The 19,511-nt window shown below is 37.7% G+C and overlaps 1 protein-coding gene across 5 annotated transcripts in view; it reads left to right on the top strand.

The window, feature by feature from the left end:
* COL19A1 (collagen type XIX alpha 1 chain) overlaps positions 1–19,511 on the top strand; it is a 199,407-nt gene that overhangs the window by 18,675 nt on the left and 161,221 nt on the right. For all 5 annotated transcript variants that reach the window (XM_052781799.1, XM_052781796.1, XM_052781797.1 and 2 more), the window contains 3 exons: positions 15,117–15,240; positions 15,638–15,913; positions 17,650–17,730. In XM_052781799.1, the coding sequence (XP_052637759.1) occupies positions 15,117–15,240; positions 15,638–15,913; positions 17,650–17,730 (481 nt within the window). The remainder of the gene's footprint in view (positions 1–15,116; positions 15,241–15,637; positions 15,914–17,649; positions 17,731–19,511) is intronic.

Genomic DNA, 19,511 nt, shown 5'->3' with positions numbered 1-19,511 from the left:
TCTCCGGTCAGCGAGGCTGGCGGTTGATCCCTGTGGCTATGTGGTCTCCAGCAATCGCAGCAGGGAAGGAGGAAGAACACGCTGCTGGGGCAGGGAGCAGCCTCCTGTTAGCTTAAGCAAACCCTGAAATTGCACCTTCAGTTTAATGGTTTAACCTGCCCTGTGGAAAACAATTCCATTGTTCTTATTAAGACAACGGTATCTGCGATATCTAAGCAATTTCACTTTTGTGATATACTCCTATATAGAATTCCTTTTTATTTTCATCTGATATGGATGCCAAAACTATTTTTCAGTTTTCTTATTGGATAAGATAGCAAAACTTAAAACGTATACTGTCATAGCGCAATTGCTAGACAAAGTTATTGTGTTATTAGGTTTCTAGATTCAGCACAAGCGATATACCTGCACGCTTCCCTATGGCTTTTGTTCAAAAAATTGGACACAGGTTCTGCCATAGGTTGTTCAATTTACCGGTATGTTAGTGGAAGAGAGCCTTAAGTAATGCCAAACTGTGGGGAACTTTCACGAGAGTTTACATGTCTCCTACTCCCTGCCAAACATGCTGACTTTCAAAATGTTTGCAATGCTGTCTTGGTCTGTCTTGGACATCTTTTTTGAAGAAAAAAATTTCCCAAAAGTGAGTACAAGATAGTGCTATAAATCAATAAGGAGGATGCAGATCTAAGTCTGTAACAAGACCTGTGTTTGATAAGAACACTAGTCAAAATAGTCTTAGAACAAAAATACAGTTGCAGGATTAATACAGTTGAAGTTTCGTAGAAATCCAGAGTAAATATGGGTATATACAGCAATGCTGTATGCAGCCACACAGAATTCAATGAAATATACTGGATATAATGCATGCAGCTGAGGATAGACTTTGGCCCCCGTATGTTGTAGTATAAAATTAGAGATTGAAAGATCCTTTATCAGTTTTGCTGATTGGGCTGAGAGGATTGAAGTGTCTCTGTAAAATGCATATAACTTCTCCAGCTGAAGCAGTGGTGCCATGTGCTTCAGAAGTCATTTATCAGCAGACTGGAAAAAAAAAAAAACACTCTGTAATAAATCAGATTTTTCTTTTTTTTCCCGGCTTTTGTGATTTAACACTTTGTGAAATGTAGTTTACATTAGCTATGCTGTCAGGCGTTCTTCCTCCTAACTAAAGTTGTACCTACAAAAGATGTTTGTGCTGATACATCTGTGTCTACACTGGGGCTTTGTCATTTAAAGATGTCATAGAGATACTATTCCCTTCCCCCACTTTGCCTCTGAGTATTTAGTTTTTCTATCTAAAAATAGTTCATGGGCTCGCTCACAGTGAAACTGCCTGGTGCTTTTTTCATTACACTGATTTTCATTTCTTTTCAGTTGGTTGTGAAAGATTTTTGGCCTCTAGCATTTCTCTGTGATTAGGTCTTTGCAGTTTTTATCATCATTCAATGAAACATTTTTTATTTATGGTGGTAAGTTGACAAATTTTTGAATTCTTTAATTCAAAATTAATTAATTAATTAATTTCTTTAATTTTGCATGAATAGTACAATCCATGCCCTGGATTTTTCACTTGGACGTCTGGGTATCAACAAGATTTCAGTCATAAGTGTACAGAGTTTGCTGATTGCAGCCTTGTCTCAAGTGAATATTTGTCATGTCACAAACTCATTTCAAAACTTGGAATGATTTAATCAACTTAATCATGAAGAACAGTCTGTAATCTATAGAAACTAAGTCCTGATGTACAGATACTGGCGTATTAACAGAACCATGTGCAAGAGATTGTGTTATTTTGGGGTTTAGTCAATGTGACTAGTTGCAGGATCTCAGAATTCTATTAAAAAAAAAAAGTCCTAAAAATACCCTGGGATTGAGCATGACAATACAGGCCTTGAATAATAACTTGTTGATTTTTCCTAATATGGCATTAGGCTTTTAATTGTCATACAAAAATGTGTGTATCTTTTATTTTAGGGATTAGGCTGCTGCTTATTGCTACACCTGTATTAGCAATGTTAATGTTGACGCCCTTGATAAACTTCAATTTATCTCTTTTAGTCAGTTTTCTCTGTGAACTCTGCTGAGAGTTTAGTAAGAAATCTGTATGTTCATAGTCTATGGTGACCAGTGTTGATTACTCAAATACTGTTGAATGCATATCCTATAAAATAGTAATGGCTATTTCATGGCTAAGGAACATGAGGTTTGCTTTGGACCACTCCTGAGACGTAACAACACAGATAGCATCACCAAGGTGCTGTGACTCCACGCACCTTATTTTTTATCTTACTGGACCTGTCTCTAAGTGAGCAGGTCAGAATGCTAGATGACTGCCAGTTTAACTTAATCTGTGAAACTAAACAAAAAAGATAATAGTATTCACTAGGAGCACATACAATAACAGGACTGTTTGCCAAGACTTGGGGGGAAGAAGTGCACTTCCAGGTCCAATTCTTGCACTCAGGACCCTCCATGATGGGTGTGCTTACTTTGAAGTACAACACATGCAGTTGCAGCATTAAATTATTGCTGTTGCTCAGGATTGACATCTAGCAGCTGACTTTTGTGGGATTAGTAGATAATGCTCACTCATTTTATAGGTAAAGGTGTTACTTGGAAACAAGGTGTTTTGGGAGGGGAGTCTTATAGTGCAGTAGATTGGGTTTGGGTTTGTTTTTTTTTTTTTTTAAATATCTCCTGTGAAATTAAGTCACTGAGAATTTAGCATGTGTAACATAGAATGTTTCATTTTATGTGAACTGTGGACAATATTGATAAAGACAGTAACTCGTAGGAATGATCATATGGACAGAGACATTGGAAAATGTACCACAACAGGACCAAACATAGAAGATAAGTTGTAGTGGTAGTTCAGTAATGAAACTGTGTGTGATTACTTGAATGTCTGAAAACATTAGATGCAAGAAATGCCATCTGATGTCTGTGTTTACTCAAAAAGGAGCATAGACTTTGAAACGATTTCTCATTTTTTATTGGTTACTTTCCTTTCTGCAGGACTTTCTTTAAATTTAGGAAGTGATAAATTATTGTATTACTATTAGTTTGTGGAGACAGATATGCTATGCTACCAGGAAATTACACAAGGTTAAGATTGGTTTGTTGTGAAAGTGTTAGGAGCACTAAAAAAAACACTTTGTGATTTAAGATAGCTGATATGATTTCACAGAAAGGAAAGTCATGACTCATTAACTGGTAGAGTTCTTGAAAGATGAAGAGTTATAACACAGCCTTGCTTCATTGCTTTCCTTAAGGACCAGTTAGCACTACTAATATGAATCCTTATTATGCCTAAGATTACATTTTTTAAAGCATCCTAACTTTTGTTATCACAATTAAATGTCATCTCTTTAAACAGCTTATGTTGGATTGATTTTGTTCTCATACACAAGTAAATGTGTACTCCTATCCAACTGGCTCTAGGTGGCCCTGCCTGAGCAGGGGGAGTCAGACCAGGTGACCTCCCTTCCAACCTCAACCATTCTGGGATTCTATGATTCTATTATAGACTATACTGTTAACGAATGTTCTTCCTTAAGAATATAGATTCCCATAATACTAGGTACTTAATTCCATTGTCAGCCAAGTGATTTATAGGGTAAGAGTGAATTCATCAAAATGCTGTTTTCGTCATAGGACGGTGAGGGAACAAAGTATTTCCTTTTTAAAACTTCCAAAATATTTCTTGCATCTCATTGCATGCTTAAATGTTACAATTTTATACAATGCAAAATATTGGTGATATTAGTGATATTTTCTTTACTGTCATAACTCTTCCATGCTTCATCTACTAGCCTGGGGTTTGTAGTAGGTAATACGATGTTCTCAAGAATTTTCATCAGCAGTAAAGACTTCAGTCTCAGCCTTACTGCTGAAAAATAAGGTCATTGTTCATTCTAGTTCTGTTACGTTCGCATAGAAGTTAGATAGATGATTCAACCTCAAATTAAGTTATAGTTGATGCATTGTTTCAATGCAAAGTTTTTGTACTGTGGAGCCTTTGCTGTTTTGAGAAAAGTTTGTAAATTCCCAGCATATCAAGCCTCCTTGTTTGGATATAAGGCATCTGGCCTGTTTCCCCAGCCTGAGAAGGACTCCCGAATATCCAGTGTTCTTTCAAGTTGGGTTTATTGGGTTCTTTTGATGTGAAGGTTAGGAAAAATCTAAATAAAATGTTCATTGACTTATCCAAAGCTACCACTGCTTGAAGCCTCTTTTCAACACCTCTGTCTTGGGCCTAATGCGAGACCCCATCTCTCTTTACAAGCTTTTTTTTTGTTTCTCTCCTAGCCTTTTAAAGGGAATACCTGGCCATTTCCCAGCTGGGCCTGATAGTAACAGGGTTAGCAAGGTCCTTGGCCCATCCTGTTAAACATAGTTATGACTCAGCAGATAGCAATGCGATGTTGATATTTTTGAGCTTGATATAATTTAACCCCATTTAATCTGTAACTTACCAAAAATCTCATTATTACAGAAAATGTGACAGATGCAGCCTAAGCTGTTTGTACTCTTTTTTTTTTTTTTAACTTGACTTTAATTAGACAACTCATTTCTAAGTCCTGAGACTTCAAAAAAGTGATAATTTCTGGTTTCTGAAAATGCTATTAGGTCTTTCGATGTGATGCAAATGAATTTTTTTGATCTTTTATTTTCGATATTCATTCGTTTAGAATTCATGAATGTTAACAGTTTTTACAAACTGTAAAAGAGCACATTATTTATCTAATTATCCCTCAAATAGTAAGCAGAACACTAGGCTTAAATATGCATAGACTAGTCATGCTGTGTGTAGGGGGTGTTAAAGCAAAAGCATGTTCTCTCTCTCTGTAGCTTCACTCTTGCAGCTGACAGAGCTACTTATTTCAGGTCAGACCCTGGTATCTGGTATCGTTAACCTTCTTTCCTACTCCGTTCTCTTCTGTTGGTAACTTAATCTTCACCACTTATACCTTCTTTTTGGGGGGAGATCAGCTGGAACCGAGATGGGTGGATATATCCATCTATAACAGTATTGTAGGCTGTATTACCTTTGGTGTTGCCTGTGCCTTTTTTCTCAAGCACTTCTTAGCATGTCCTGCTCGTGACTTTAGCCTGGAATGAATTTATTTATAGGCAGTCCTGGATGCTGACGAGGAGGAGGCTAGTTATCCAGGCAACTATTTGAGGAGGTCAGGAAAAAAGCATCCCTTAGTTTAGTTCAGCTGCACTCCATACAGCAGTCCTTCTAGCTCTCCCTTTCCACTGCCAGCCATGCTATTATGTTTACTGTGAGCACTCAGCATTTTCATAAGAGGGATGCTGGCCTGTGAGATGGTTTGCCTTTTACCGTCAGCTAGGGTTGTCTAGGACCTTACAGAACAAACCAGGGAAGGAAGTGGGGAGCCCGTTCAAGTGTAATCAACAGTTCACTTTGCTAGCCCTTGTTCCATTGATTCATTGTAAAAAGCTACTAAAAGTTTGGGTTGGGGTGAGGGGAGACCAAACAGGAAGAAATTGAGGATTGTAAGGAAACAACACATTTAGGTTGGGTAGCACGATGTCATGCAGAACTACACAAGGTAGCTCTCACAAGACCAGAGTGAGAAGTAGGAGGGTGCGAGTCTCTCGGCATGCAGCTCTGCTGGAGCTGACCAGCCCTCCTATGTACCAAACTGAAAAGACCATTCTGTTTCTGGAATCAGCTGGTGTCTCTCCATAACTGTACGAATGTCTGTACGGTGCTGGTAAATTGGCTGTGAAAACCTCCAAGGGGAGATGCGTGCTTAGATTTCTTCCCCTTCTAGAGAAGATTATATGGATAGATAGGCCAAGAAAAAAGATATGTCATTCCTGATTTCCTCCCTCCTTTCGAAAGTATGAAGTGCATCATCTGTCTTCAGACTGAATGATCATGGCCTCCGACAGACAAATCCTCTATTGTAGTCTGTGTCTGCTTTGCTTTTCCAGACAACAGCAACCAGAGATCTACAAATAATTAACACTGTACCATAGATCTTGCTTCAGGGTAGGAAGCATGTAAAAATGCATGCAGAGCAATTTTCGCTGCCAGTTGACTTTCAGAGGTTACCGTAATTATTTTTCTGTCTAACATCTTCAGAGGGTTTCTTCATCAGCCAAATAACTCCATTCCGCTGTAGATAGTCATATTTAGCGTAAGAATTTAATATCTCATTGACTTTAGAGGCTGCCAAATATCAGACTACTCTAATAACTAGACCTGTTGTCTTTGTTCCATTTCTGGGAGCAAACTAGAAGGACCACATGAGTTAGAGCTGCTCATAAAACGTCTAAATAAAGACATGGGTAGGTGTTAAAAGAAGCATGTAAAGTTTCTTTAAAAGTATTTAAGTTCACGTCCTCTTCTCTTGATGGTTGCCACACTCGAAATAAAGAATGCCACAATTGGATTTTAGGACGTTCAGCAAAGCAAAATAGCCTTGAGACATTATGTAAAAATGCCAAAAAGCTTGATACAATTCTTGACTGACTTGAAGAAAACTTAAATCTCTGCCATTCTTTTAAGCACATCTTAGCTTTAAATTTTGAACAAAGACCGTATCTCAGGAGACAATCACAGACCCACCGAAGAAATGGACAGATCATCACACTTCTCCGGATTCTGCCATTAATCTCCAAAGAGAAAGTTTTGTTCAGTTTTTGTGGATTGCATATCAGAAATGTGTCAGACCCTGAGTAAGTTTCCTTATAGAGGCAATTGATTTATTAGTGTGGTTCTAAGTACGGAAAAGCACTGAAGGTTTCTGGGACATTCATGCTGGACAATAAGACCATGTTTGCATGTGTACAGGGAGGTTTCATTCCCTACAGTGGATCACAGGAGCAGAAACCTGTTAGAAAAGTGGGGATGGGGGGTGCACATGTGTGTGATGTTCCACATTTAGCTACAGAAAGGAAAGGAGGATGAGGTATACATCCAGGAAAAGCATGATTCCTGACAGGAGATGGTGAGAGTTCAGAAGAGATGCATTTCTTTTGCGTTATTTTTATATTTTCAGTGTAGCTATGCTAGGGGGATGGATGCTGGTACTGGAAGGAGCTCTTCCTAACTGACATTTCTTAATTTTGATACGTGAGCAGATTTAGCATTCATGCAATGCGGAGAAATGCTCGGTGAAAGGGCACTTGGTATGAGAAGCATCACCGTATTCACGAGACTAAAACCAGTAGACTGAATGCAACTTCTTATTGTAACGTGCATGCAAGGAGGGTCAGATGGAACTGGAGGTATCAGTTACTGATAGATCAGTAGCTGCTACAGAGGTGTTATCTGACTGCCACAGCTACTGAAAATATGTATGAGAAGAATCAGGTGGAAAAAACAGACTGAGGCATCAGAGGCTGGTTTTGGTCACTTTCTGCCAGCAACATTAGAAAGTCTCTGCATGTTTCTCAGTCAGTAAGTGGTGCCAACACATGGAAAACCAGTCTGGTTTGAGCAGCGCGAGGCAGAGGAACAGCAGAAGGTGTCACGCAATTGCATGAGTAGAAGAAAGTAGATGCAGAGGAAATGTTTTTCCCCTTTGTGGAAGAACTAGAGTTCCACGTTTTTGTCATCTGTGTTCCCTGTCTCTCAGACAGTGAGAGCAGTATGTTTGCTTGTTCTCTGGTCATCTCCTAAGGAAAAGAAACAGTCTGAATGCAAGACCTGTATTTAGTGTAAGACCTGAGTGAATCATATAGATCAACTTCAGTCTTTGTGAATCACAAGTAACCATGCATTAGATGTTGAGCTCAAAAGCGCCTGGAGGAACATCTCAATGCCTGTATACTGCAAAAGCCACCCAAATCTTTCTAGTACCCTATACATTTCCTTTACTTGCTTTGTACATAAAAAGGCAGCTTACTGTACTATATCCATGCCTGCATCCACTCTGTTGCATTTGGTTTTCTTGAGTCTATACCAGTGCAGGTGCGGGAGGATATTTTGGAGTATGAGATTTCTTTGAGTAATGTTTTAGCTTGCTGAAGTAGTCAGGCTCTGGCTTTCTTCTCTTCCCTCACTCATCTTCCTTCATAACGTTCTCTGGTGGTACGGCTGTCGTTCTTTGCCACGGCACGTGCCTCTATGTGGAAAGATGCTTACTACTGATTAGAGCAGCTTAATTTACTGTGCAACGTTCAGGGTAAGGTGTGATATTTTGGAAGGGGAAGCATACTGTTTGAATATAGTATTTTATAATGTGATACTCTTGCAAGTTTCTGAACCCATTTTGTAATCTTTTTACATTTTAAAATATATTCATTATTAAAAAGGGGAGAGAAAGTGAATGACTGTATGCCCAAATCACATGTTCTTGCTTTTGGTAGCCTTTGGTTTTTGCTAGGGTTATTTTCATTTTCCAGGTACAAGGAAAGTTCACTGATTGCTCTGAGACCTATTTGGTTCACAAAACAAATATTCAAGTTGAGGCAAGGGTATAACTGTATCAGAAATGCTGAAAGTTGCCTTCCACAAGATAAGACTCCAAAAGCCTAAATGTTGACCTGAATTTTCTCAAAACTTTGTCAGGCTGCAGAATTCTGCTTAGGAAAATTATAAGAAAAATTATTGCATTTCCAGTGTCTGTTATTATATGTTACTACTTTTAGGTCTGTAGTTCTTATTGCTGCTGACTGTTTGTTTTGTTTGGTTTTTTTTTTTCCTGAAAAGTTAAAATGCACAGAAATTGGCCAGACGTGGAAAGCAGACATAGTTTAGTTAGCCTGACCTCTTTAAAATCAATGGAAGACTGGCCTTTGATTTAGTTAGGGCCAGGAGTTCACCAATAATTCCTGTAAATAAGGATACAGAATACTGCTGGAAACCCTAGGGGAAAAGTACTCTGCGCAAACATAACAGTTTTGGTATTTCTATTTCTTTTTCAAATCAATCTTTTTTAAAATGCCCCTTAAAATTTTGATAGCAATAACATTGATTTTACAAAAAAAAAATTTCTAAACCACCTGTATATTAAAAGTGACAGCTAATCTATACCTGTTCAGTAAATGAAAGCAGAGGCATGTTGAAGTATATGAAATATTAGGTAAATCACTCTTCTCAATGTTAAAATAATTTGCAGCTTTGCTTTCAGCGGTACATTTTCTGAGTGGGTTGAGCTCTCCCTAAGTAATTAATAACTCTTAAGCTGTCTGAATAGTTTCCCTTGAGTTGTATCATATAATGTGTCATATGAAAACAACTTGAGGCCTAATGTAACATGAAACAGTATAGTGCATTTTAATGTGATTTGAGGAAGATGAATGAGAAGGAAATTATTTCTTATTCTGAGTAACAAACAGCTGTTCTTAACTTTTATTTGAAAAGAATTTAAAATACCCTTTCTAGGCAGAGAATGGTAAATTGTTCTAGCTAGTTATTTTCCCTTCTCTCATTGTACCAGTCAAGTTAGGCAAAAACCTAGAATCAATAATATGGTAATTTGATGTAGAAATATTGAGAATAATGTGGAGGTTTTTTTACTTGGTCACCTGAGCTTTAGTTTTTTATTCATGACGGATCTCAGTTTAAATCTCTTAGCAAACACGAAAAGGTTAAGATTTCAGTGTCTCTGTTGATGTAGTACTAAATAAATCATTACCCACCATAGGAAAGTTGTTTAAACTAACTCCTTGAGCTCTGGTCACCAAATTATTGTAACATTGTCAAGTTACAAGTGACATATACCAGGTAATGGTATATGTCAGCTGGAAAAGATATGTCTTGCCATAAACTCTAAACATCTCTCACTTCACTCTCAGGAAATGTAAGTTGGCTCATCTTTCTCTTCTTGGAAGATATTCAGCAAGCTGGAGGCTTCATTGATACTTGTAAATACGGAAGTTTATCATATGCTGTAGTGTATTCTCATTCGATATGGAACAATTAGAGTTCATAAGATTTAAAAATAGATGCTGCTTTTCCATTAGTGCTTTTTTTTTTTTTTTTTTTTTAATAAAAACAAAAGGTAAATAAAGGATTGCCTTACTAAATTTGATATGGGTAACTCAATGCTGCTTTACAAAGATAGAACTAAAACTGTTTATAGCACAGTGAATACACAGTTAATTCATTCATAATTACTTCTTTTAGTATAGTAGCAGTAAGAGAACCAGCTGGTATCTGCGTTTCAGAAATTTTCAGAACTTTTGAGGAAACAAATGAATAAGCAAATATTTTGCCAAAAATCAGTCTATACTTGATCGTTACAAACAGTGGAAGGTATGCACACATACACTAGTAAAGTTCGTGCAGAATTTCTGTAACTGCTCTTCTAGTAACCTCATAACATACAGTCTGTGCTGTGCTTGGGCCACAGCACCTGTTTTTAGGAAAAATTATGGCTACGTTTAATCCAGTAAAAAAGAGGAGAATGCAACAAAAGCCTTTGCAACTCTCAGTATACATATGCTCTGATAGAATGGCGTGTAGTTGTTACAAGAAGGTCAGTGTGTATTTATTAATATTCTGGATGCATCTGCCTGATGCTTCAACCTGTGGAACATTAAGAGATACCTGAATGTCTGGATTTGTAACATATATGTGTATGATCTAAAACCTTGTATTTTTAGGGATTTTCCTGCTTGTTATCCTTGGTCTCCTCAATCTGCCAGCTGGGGCCTCTGTAATTTACAGTACACCTCAATCCAGCAGGCTAGGGTGGTGTAAATTCAAGCCTGTGGTATTCAGTTCATGTGCTTCAATTCCTGCTATTGTTTTGAGCAGTTTCCACCAAGGGTGTGCTTCACTTTGAGAACACAGTGCTCCATTCATCAACTTTAATTTTTTATTATATACTACTGACAATATGGACAGAGGGAGAAAATCAAACTGTTTAATTTCCACCTAAAGTATAATTTAGTCAGACTGTGGGCGCCTGGGTTTCAGAGAATGATTCAAATTGCCTCTTCTCAAGCACCACCTAAACCCTGGTGGCACCTAAAATGAGTCATTTTGGATAACAGATTTCCCCCGGCGTCTGGGCATAAGTTCCAGGGAAGCTCAGAAGCACCAGGCATGTTACTCCCACCCAAGTTTCATTGTGACTCAAAGATGTGTGTAGAGATGCCTGAATGCTGCCAGTGTTCCCAGAGGTGCCGAAGCCATTGACTGTGCTTAAATCACACGTAACAAGCTTGGAGAGCATTGAATTCAACACAAACCACAGCAGTCATGAACGCTTTCAGTGTCGAAGAGGGAGAGGAAACCTCTTCAATAGCCTTAAAGGTTAGAGCAGTCATCCAGGAAGGATGTCTGGTTTGGATTGTCTTAAGCTAAGGAAGCTCAACAGGAATGGGAGAACTTGACTGTTGTCCCACTGTTAAGGATACTTCCTGGGAGAGGAAAATCTCAGATTCATGTTTTTGCTCCCAAGTCTGATTATGTATTTTGGTTCGGACACTCTTGTCCAAAAAACCATAAGCATCCCCTGGTTCAGAGACCAGATGCCAAGGATACCCTCCTTTGCTTGTCTGTTTGAACTTGTAAGTTCTTTCTTGTCATCTTTATAGATGAATTTGCACCCTTATTAATTGCTACCCATATTTCTGTAATGTTAGGGCTTTCTTAAGACCTGTCATCTCTCTTACTGCTTTTGGCTTGGACACCATGAGGTATTACCCTAAGTTAATGTTCTCTGTATTTGTGCTTTACATCTGTAGACTTTGAAGTGAGCTTGGTACAGGTTTCTTTCATCCTTATTCTCTCTCCTCACATGGAGAGGGTAAACACTCTATGAGGAAGTACTTGTTGAGCTGTGGACATGTGGAACAACTTGCTTTTGTATTTTTCATTAACATTTAATGCTGCTTTTGTACTGTTTTCACCCTGCACATGACGTCTCATTAGTTCTCTCATTAGTTTTTAAATGTGTGTAGGTGCATCAGGCAAAACCGTATATTAAACATTCAAAGAACTTCTGAATTTCAAATTCAGTATTCTGCAAAATTGTGTTTTGGCTTTTCTCATGTTCCCATATGAGGTTTTATGTCCATGCTTCTGTTCTGCCTTTTTTTTTCCCATCAAGTGTCATTATATATTTATTGTTTAAACACATGCATACTTTGCCTATTTCTGAGGAGTTTTTAACTGAGCTTTACGGAGTTGAAGATAATGTGGCAGTAATACTTAAATTTTGCTATAGTATCTTACTCATTGTCTGTGCCTAAGTCACATTAATGCTAGATGCATGCTTTTTATTCTATTACGTTCACTTGAAGCCATTCAGGGAGCAAGAAAATAGGGGAAATTCTGCATAGTAGTAGATAGCATGCTAGTTTTCTGAGTATTTTATCCCTTAACTTTTTTCCTTTTAGCATTCATCATCTGGCTGGGAAGGGTTGAGTGTTAAGTGTATACGTTAAAGCATTTGTTAATGAACATTGCTTGGTGACCAAAAAGTCATTTAGTTACACAATGAGAACTCTTCTCAGAATAAAGATATTGCTTCTGTTAAGTTATGTCTTTGGTATACAGTAGTTGGATACCAAATTTGTGCTGTTTATTGGCCAGACACTGGAACAAGTTTCCCAGAGGGTTGTGGAATAATCGCCATCCTTGGAAACTTTAAAAACTCAGCTGGACAGGGCTTATAGTAACCTGATATAATTTTCAGGTTGGCCCTGCTTTGAGCGGGGGGTTAGATCCATTGGCCTCCAGAGGTACCTTCCTACCTAAATTATTTTGTGAATCTAACTGAATTTATCCTTGGTCCAATTCTGCTTAAATCTTACCTCTTTAGTTGACTTCACTGAAATCAGAGTAATGCCCTTAGGAATTAATTTGACCTTGTCTGCTTTTCTCATTTCCCCCAATACAGTTTTCTCTGTCAGTTCAAGGGTAAGAGAAGGTAGAGTAAATTCCTGCCCTGTTTCATAATGCTGGTCCACACCTTAACTCTTGTCCTGTTTCCCAAATGGTTTGATAAACAGTTAAGAAGGATAATTTTATATCATGTGCACTCACACACAACCAAATTTTCTTGAGAAAATTCTGAAAGAAGCACTGAAAATTTTAGAAGACTAATACTGTCATTCATTTAGATAGCTCTTAAAGTGTCAGGGAGGCTTACAGTAAAAACCAACGATGGTGAGAAAAAAAAAAAAAAGAAAAAAAGTGCTCCATGTTTACTAGAATACCTACCACGTCCAGAAACTACTTCCATTTGTTTTGCAGACTTCTGATGGTTTCCCCTCCTTTCATTTGATCAAGATTTCTGATTATTGCCCTTCCACAGTTGCCTGCCCTTTGCCCATTAATGTAGACTCCTCTGCGTCTCCCAATATGGAATTTAACTGGGAAACTTAAATGATTTTGGAGAGCTAATCAGATGCTCTGAGAGCCAGATATCCTGTCTAGTTTACAGCTGTAAACCTGAGATGCCGTCTCCATAGCTTGCGTGGGGTGCTGTAAACCAGAGGGCTGATCCCATGTCCAGATAGTCTACTGTCCTGCAGACACGCACTCGTGTGTTACTAATGCCCACTGAAGGTATTTTCTTTATAAATCATAGACGTATTCTTTATGCTATAATTAAAATACAGAGTAGTATGAAATCTAGATCTAAGTCCTGCAAAGCCTATTCACTTTTGCCTTGCCTTTTGACATTGAAACATCTATAGCTGTACAACAGAGCACGTGGGTCCACTAACAATGTGGGAAAGCAGCCAATTTGGTCCTGGGATAAAACAGGAATCAGCTGTGGGAAATAAGCCAAAGAAGTGTATTCGCGCATAAGGGACTTAAATAGGTGTTAGTCCATAAAGAAGCTCTTTGGCGGGGTTTAGAGCAGGCTTCTCTGCACAGAAGGCATTTTTCCTGAGATCCTGAGTTAACTGAAGTGCACTGATTTCCAGGAGGGTTGTGGGGTTATTGTCTTGTCAGCTGGTGCTTTCCTCTTTTCTTTTTTTTTTTTTTTCCCCTTTGTTTTGTTTTGGGTTTAGGTTTTTTTTAATAAAGCCTTTATAGCACATTACTGTGTAATTATAATTCCATTTATTTTTTTTAAAACTAAACCATTTACTTCACATGATTGTGGGAACTAAAACGGAGGAAATTTTTCTGCTGCATGGGGCCCTCAGGTTTCCTTCGCTGTGATTCAGGGATTGCCTTTTGCAATGTGGCTAGCTGGACAATCCTGACAGTTTTCAGCAAACAGCAATGTTAACACTTCAGCTACTTGTATGTTGTGTAGTGTTTGCATCTGTGCTTTTCATTTGTCTTGCCTCTGTCTTAGAAAACAAATAATTTGAAATGCAGAAGTTTCAAAAGGAAGAGCTCGATTGCACCATCCTAATTTGTTTAGTACAGAATTAATATATGTTCAATGATTACTAAAGTCTGTAGACTTGAGTTACAGACTAATTTTCATTTTTTCTGAAATGCAAACTTTTCAAATAGTTCATAGAAGTGGTATTGTACTGTGTTTGGTGATATAGGTAGCAAGTCAGACTTTTTTTTTTAGAGGTGTCGACATATCTTAGGTAAGAAAGGAATAACAAAATCAAACAACAGCAAGTCGTTCATTCAGAATTGCATTCCTTATTTTTGTTCAAGCCTGCTAAAGTCCAGTTGTTCTGATACTCAAGACGTCCTGAGTCATTGCCCTTAGAGGTGACTGGATCAAAGCCCCTGCTCAAAGCAGGACCAATTTAAAAGTTAGATCAAATTATTATGAGCCTTGTCCAGCTGTGTTTTGAAAGTCTCCAAGGATGGGGATTATTGACAAATCCTCTGGGAAACTTGTTCCAGTATCCCAAGCAATAAATTGGGAAAAACAATATTTTAAAACTTGTTTATGTGTGGCATTTACTTTGCAGCAGTTCTTTTAAGACTCCTATTTATGGTAATCACAGATTTTTAAAAAGTTAGAACAAAAAATTCATTAGCAAACTTTTCAGCCATTTATTCTTATAAATAGACTGAATTGTACTTTCGGTAAGAGGCACTTCTGAACGCTGAAGCCCGTGAATTTGTGTGAGTGTGAGTGAGCGTTTGGCTCCTTATTTTCACCAGGTATTATTTCTGTTCATTCCTTTTAAGCAGTGTTTGTGTCTGTAAGAATAACAAGAAATCTTTTTTTTTCTCCCTCCTATTGTAGGCAAGTATTTCCAAATGGGCTTCCTGAAGAATACTCTCTAGTTGCTACGTTCCGTGTACGGCGAAATACCAAGAAAGAGCGTTGGTATATATGGCAAGTTTTAAATCAGTATGACACACCTGAGGTTAGAGTCGTCTTTGATTTATTTTTTTCATTAAGTTTCTTTTTTTTTTTTTCCCCATATAAAACGGCAAATATAACTTAGTGGATGTTTCACCACTGGATTTAGCTACAGTTTATATGGAATTGACAGAATGCTCTAAAATAATTGGTGATTTATTATAGGAATGACAGAAATTTAACAATATGTATTGCGTTAAGACTGCAGACTAGGATAAGAAGGCATGTTACGATTTATAGCTGATATGTATTTACAGAGTTACATAGAAGATTGCTTCATAACGTAATTCTTGCCCAATCTATGTAGTTGAAGTATTTTTATCATACGTAGTTTGTATGTGTTTAATTCTTATACTCATAAGATTAAAATGACCATTTCTTTTATTTTATTTTACTTTCAGATCTCTGTCCTTCTGGATGGTACAAAAAAGGTTGTGGAGTATATGACCAAATCTGCTCAGGGAAATATACTGCACTACACTTTTAAGAGTCGAGAAATTTATTCCTTGTTTGATCGGCAGTGGCATAAGCTTGGTATTAGTGTGCAGTCGGGGATCATTTCCCTCTATTTGGATTGTAATTTAATTGAGAGAAAGCAGACTGATGAAAAATTCACCATTGACTTGCAGGGAAGGACTCTGATTGCTTCTCGTGCTGCAGATGATAAGCCTGTAGATGTGAGTAGTATGAAAGGAAAACCAGATAACTTGAAATCATGTTTTAGCCATGCTTTTACTAACACCATCGTAAAGAATTATGTAGATAAAAGGTTCAAAACCAGCTATTAATTTTGAGTGTGTATTCTTAATTTGAAGTCGTTAAGTCTTTTTGTCTAAACAATATTCAGTGCTGTAGCATCTGCTAAGGCAAAACTTCTGTTACCAAAGTAACTACAGAAACTCAGTCCTGGTTTCAGGAGTCTGTTTTTCTGTATTCGCTTTGGGGTAAGAGCCACATAGTTATTGTAGACCTATTATTACTACATCTAGAGATAACTTCAGTGGTATTTTTTTTTCTTTCAGTTTTTATGAGATTTATTTATAAGTTTGTATCAGTCATCTGTTACACTTTGTCTTTCTTTGATAAAGGGGAGACACAAAAAAATTAAGGATTACGTCTGTATCAAGATTGTGCCACGTTCCAGGGTAATTCAGCTATGCAGAAATAGGGGCACGTTGTTCATAGTTGTTTCTCCCTCCTCCGAATGGGAGGGATTAGGAAGTAGCTAGAGGTGTGTTTCCTGCAGCCTTTGGTGCAAGAATTACCCAAGGCGACCCCATAATATTTTGGGCTGTTCTGTCCCAGAGATGCTCTCCTCTGTTTCCTCGTGCACAGAGCTCACAGCAAGTAATTTGAAAGCTCCAGGAAATGTCAGTTTATTTTAAGTATGCTGACATCCATTTACCAGGTTTAAAGCATCTGGCCTGGAGTTTATAGTGACCATCTGAAAGTTTCAGCTATATTATATAGGGTGTACAGTTCCAGATGAAAATAGCAGATTGTAACCGCAAGCTAGCATTGTGGGAGGAATCAGTCCTGTGAAGCGCTAAACACTTTGGCCTGGACTTGGAGCTCTTATTTCATGGGGCCAAGATCATGCTTCATTTTATTTTCTAAGACTGAGTTCAACTTGATTTGAAATGTATGTACCATCTCTTCATTTCCAAGTAGCATGCAGGAGAAAGAACAGATTCTTTTTATCTTGTGTTGGTTGCATGGAATTTGTCAATCAAGATTTCCATGTTTGCAGGAAAACATGGGCATAAAGCTGATGAAGGCAGCAGAGTGGATCCTGTACCAACAGTCACTCTTCTCAATGCCAAGTGCAAGAGAGAGAATAAGGATACAAAACAGGTGCAGGAGGAGGCATACAAGGGCAAAATAAGCTAGTTAAAATTAGATGCTGTTCCTCTCAGCAATCCACCCAAAAATCTCTGAAACAGAAGATTTATGTACAGAATTTGTGTTTTTCTTGCCCTTCAGGTGATTTAGTGGCAAGGTCCAGGCAAAGGTCTGTCCAAAGTGATAGAAGGTATATGTGAGTTAGAGCTTATCAAACCTTTAGCTCTAGTTCACTGCAGGAGAAAATCACGTTCCTGAAAAGAAGGTTTGCAGAGGATGTCTAGAGGGCTAAAATGGCTATGTAGCATTGCAAGAGCAGTACAGAGAGATGCAACTTACATGAAGATAAATTAAATCTAAAATGTGATTTACATCCAAGTAATGCTTGGACTGCACAATTTCTTCCTTAAGTGAGGAGCTGTGTAATTGTTCTGGATTTGTCTCTTTTTCCAGCATTTCAGAAATACACAGTGTTTCAGAGAGAAAGTCTATTATGCCAAGATAAGAAAATGCATGCCATCACACATGACTTTTTACATCTCATATTCATCTCTTTTGTATTTCTTAATAGATTGAACTTCACCGCATAACAGTTTATTGTAATCCAAAACTTGCAACGGAAGATAGGTGTTGTGAAATATCTGCAGACCTGGTAAGTTATTTGTTAAAATATACATGTTAATACAAAAGAAATTGCTTCATTGTTTCGTTCTAAAGAATTGTAAAGAAATTTCAATAGAAGTGTTAGATTAATTACCTCCTAACAGTGAATCCTGTATCCGGAGTCATGGTATGTTGTTCCTTGCTGCCTAACTAAATGGCACAGTGGAACTTCAGTAAAAGGCACTAGGTGCTGCTAGTGGTTTTTAAATGCATTTCTTAACATTGATTAATATCTAGTTAGTAACTGAGGAAGTCTCAAAGTAGGAAACAAATCACTGCGATGACCTGAGGATGGCTTCAAATAACAGAGGCCATTTCAATAACAGTTGGGCGTAGTGAAGCATTACAGATGATAAACAAAGCCCATGAAAGAGCCTGCATGACAGTGGAAGGGAAGAAAAATAGGAAGGTGTTGAGGGTGTTTCCCTCATTTCAATACACTAACATGGAGGAATGGGTGTTTCATAATTAGCAAATACTTTCTTCTTTATAACGCACATACTCAGATGTATATATTGTTTAACATAAGGGAAAACGCTGATTTAGTTTAGAGGGTTCACTTTTCCCTTTTGTTTTGATAGACTGAATCAGTGTGAACTGGAAGATGCTAGAACTATAGAAATGCTTGAAGTTGTGGATGTGATTGTTTTGCTGAATTAAGCCCATTTGGAGAAAAAAAAATTTAAAAAAAACCTCAGAAAATATGTTAAAATATTGGTCTGCTAGTTATGAATAGTCTGTAAGAGCAGGCTCCTCTGAGATAGCGGGCAGTAGCATTACCACCCAGCCTGCAGTCAGCAAAAAACCCCAGAGCATACGGAATGACTAATTGATTCCATCTACAAAGAGATGGGAGAAAAGGGTACCTGGAATGGAGGGATAAAGCTGCCCAAGAACAGAGGAGCAGAAGACTTTGTGGGAACTGACAACTGATAGGTGCACAGAAGCATGGAAGAGTCTGGATCTAATCTATTAAGGGAAATTTCAATTTTAAATAATAATTTATTGTTTAAATATATTTCAAAATATATTCCTGATAATGGTGCAGGCTTCCTCTTGAATGTGTAAGCTCATCGATATGTGAAATGAATGGATTTTTTTTTTCTGTAGGTTCCACTTTGTGCATGGAAATACAATTCATTCAGCAGTTATGACACTAGCAAAAAAGTAAAACCCAAACAAAGCCTAATTATATATGAACACAAAAAGGTCAAGGATAGGCTTTGTTAATAGCATCTTAAACATTCATTCAGCTATATAGCTGAAAGCTCCAGCAGTTTCATTTGTACGTCTTATGTTGAAGATGTAAAAATTGGTGGACTACTTGTAATGCTGGTTTCAATATGAAAGGCATTAACATTTTCTGATTTGTTTTTTCATTGCTTCCTTACCAATTATAAAGGCTACATTTTCAGTAATTTAAGGGAAGGAATTTATCCTTGCATACAAATTTCTACACTAAGCTGTAAATCCTGTGGGCATTTCTTTGACAGAAGGCTGGCAGGAGACCTCGTTACATCTTAATGAGAGCTTCTGAACTTTGTCAGGTTCTGTTGACTTGTCCTGTAGTATATCTTCAGGTTGGCTCAGCTCTCATGAGTTACAGACAGCTGAATACTGGCTTCAGGGCTTTTTGTTTGTTTCCAACCTTTGCATGCCCAAAGTATTTCATTACAAAAAAATGAGAGAATTTTCCCTTACACTCACTCCGACATTTTGCATTTTGGGGCAGGGGGCGAAGGATGGGATGAGACTGAGAAGTACCCTCTT

This window comes from Harpia harpyja, chromosome 3 (assembly GCF_026419915.1).
Source record: "Harpia harpyja isolate bHarHar1 chromosome 3, bHarHar1 primary haplotype, whole genome shotgun sequence".
Taxonomy (NCBI): Eukaryota; Metazoa; Chordata; class Aves; order Accipitriformes; family Accipitridae; genus Harpia; species Harpia harpyja.
This window is presented reverse-complemented; position numbering and strand designations above follow the sequence as displayed.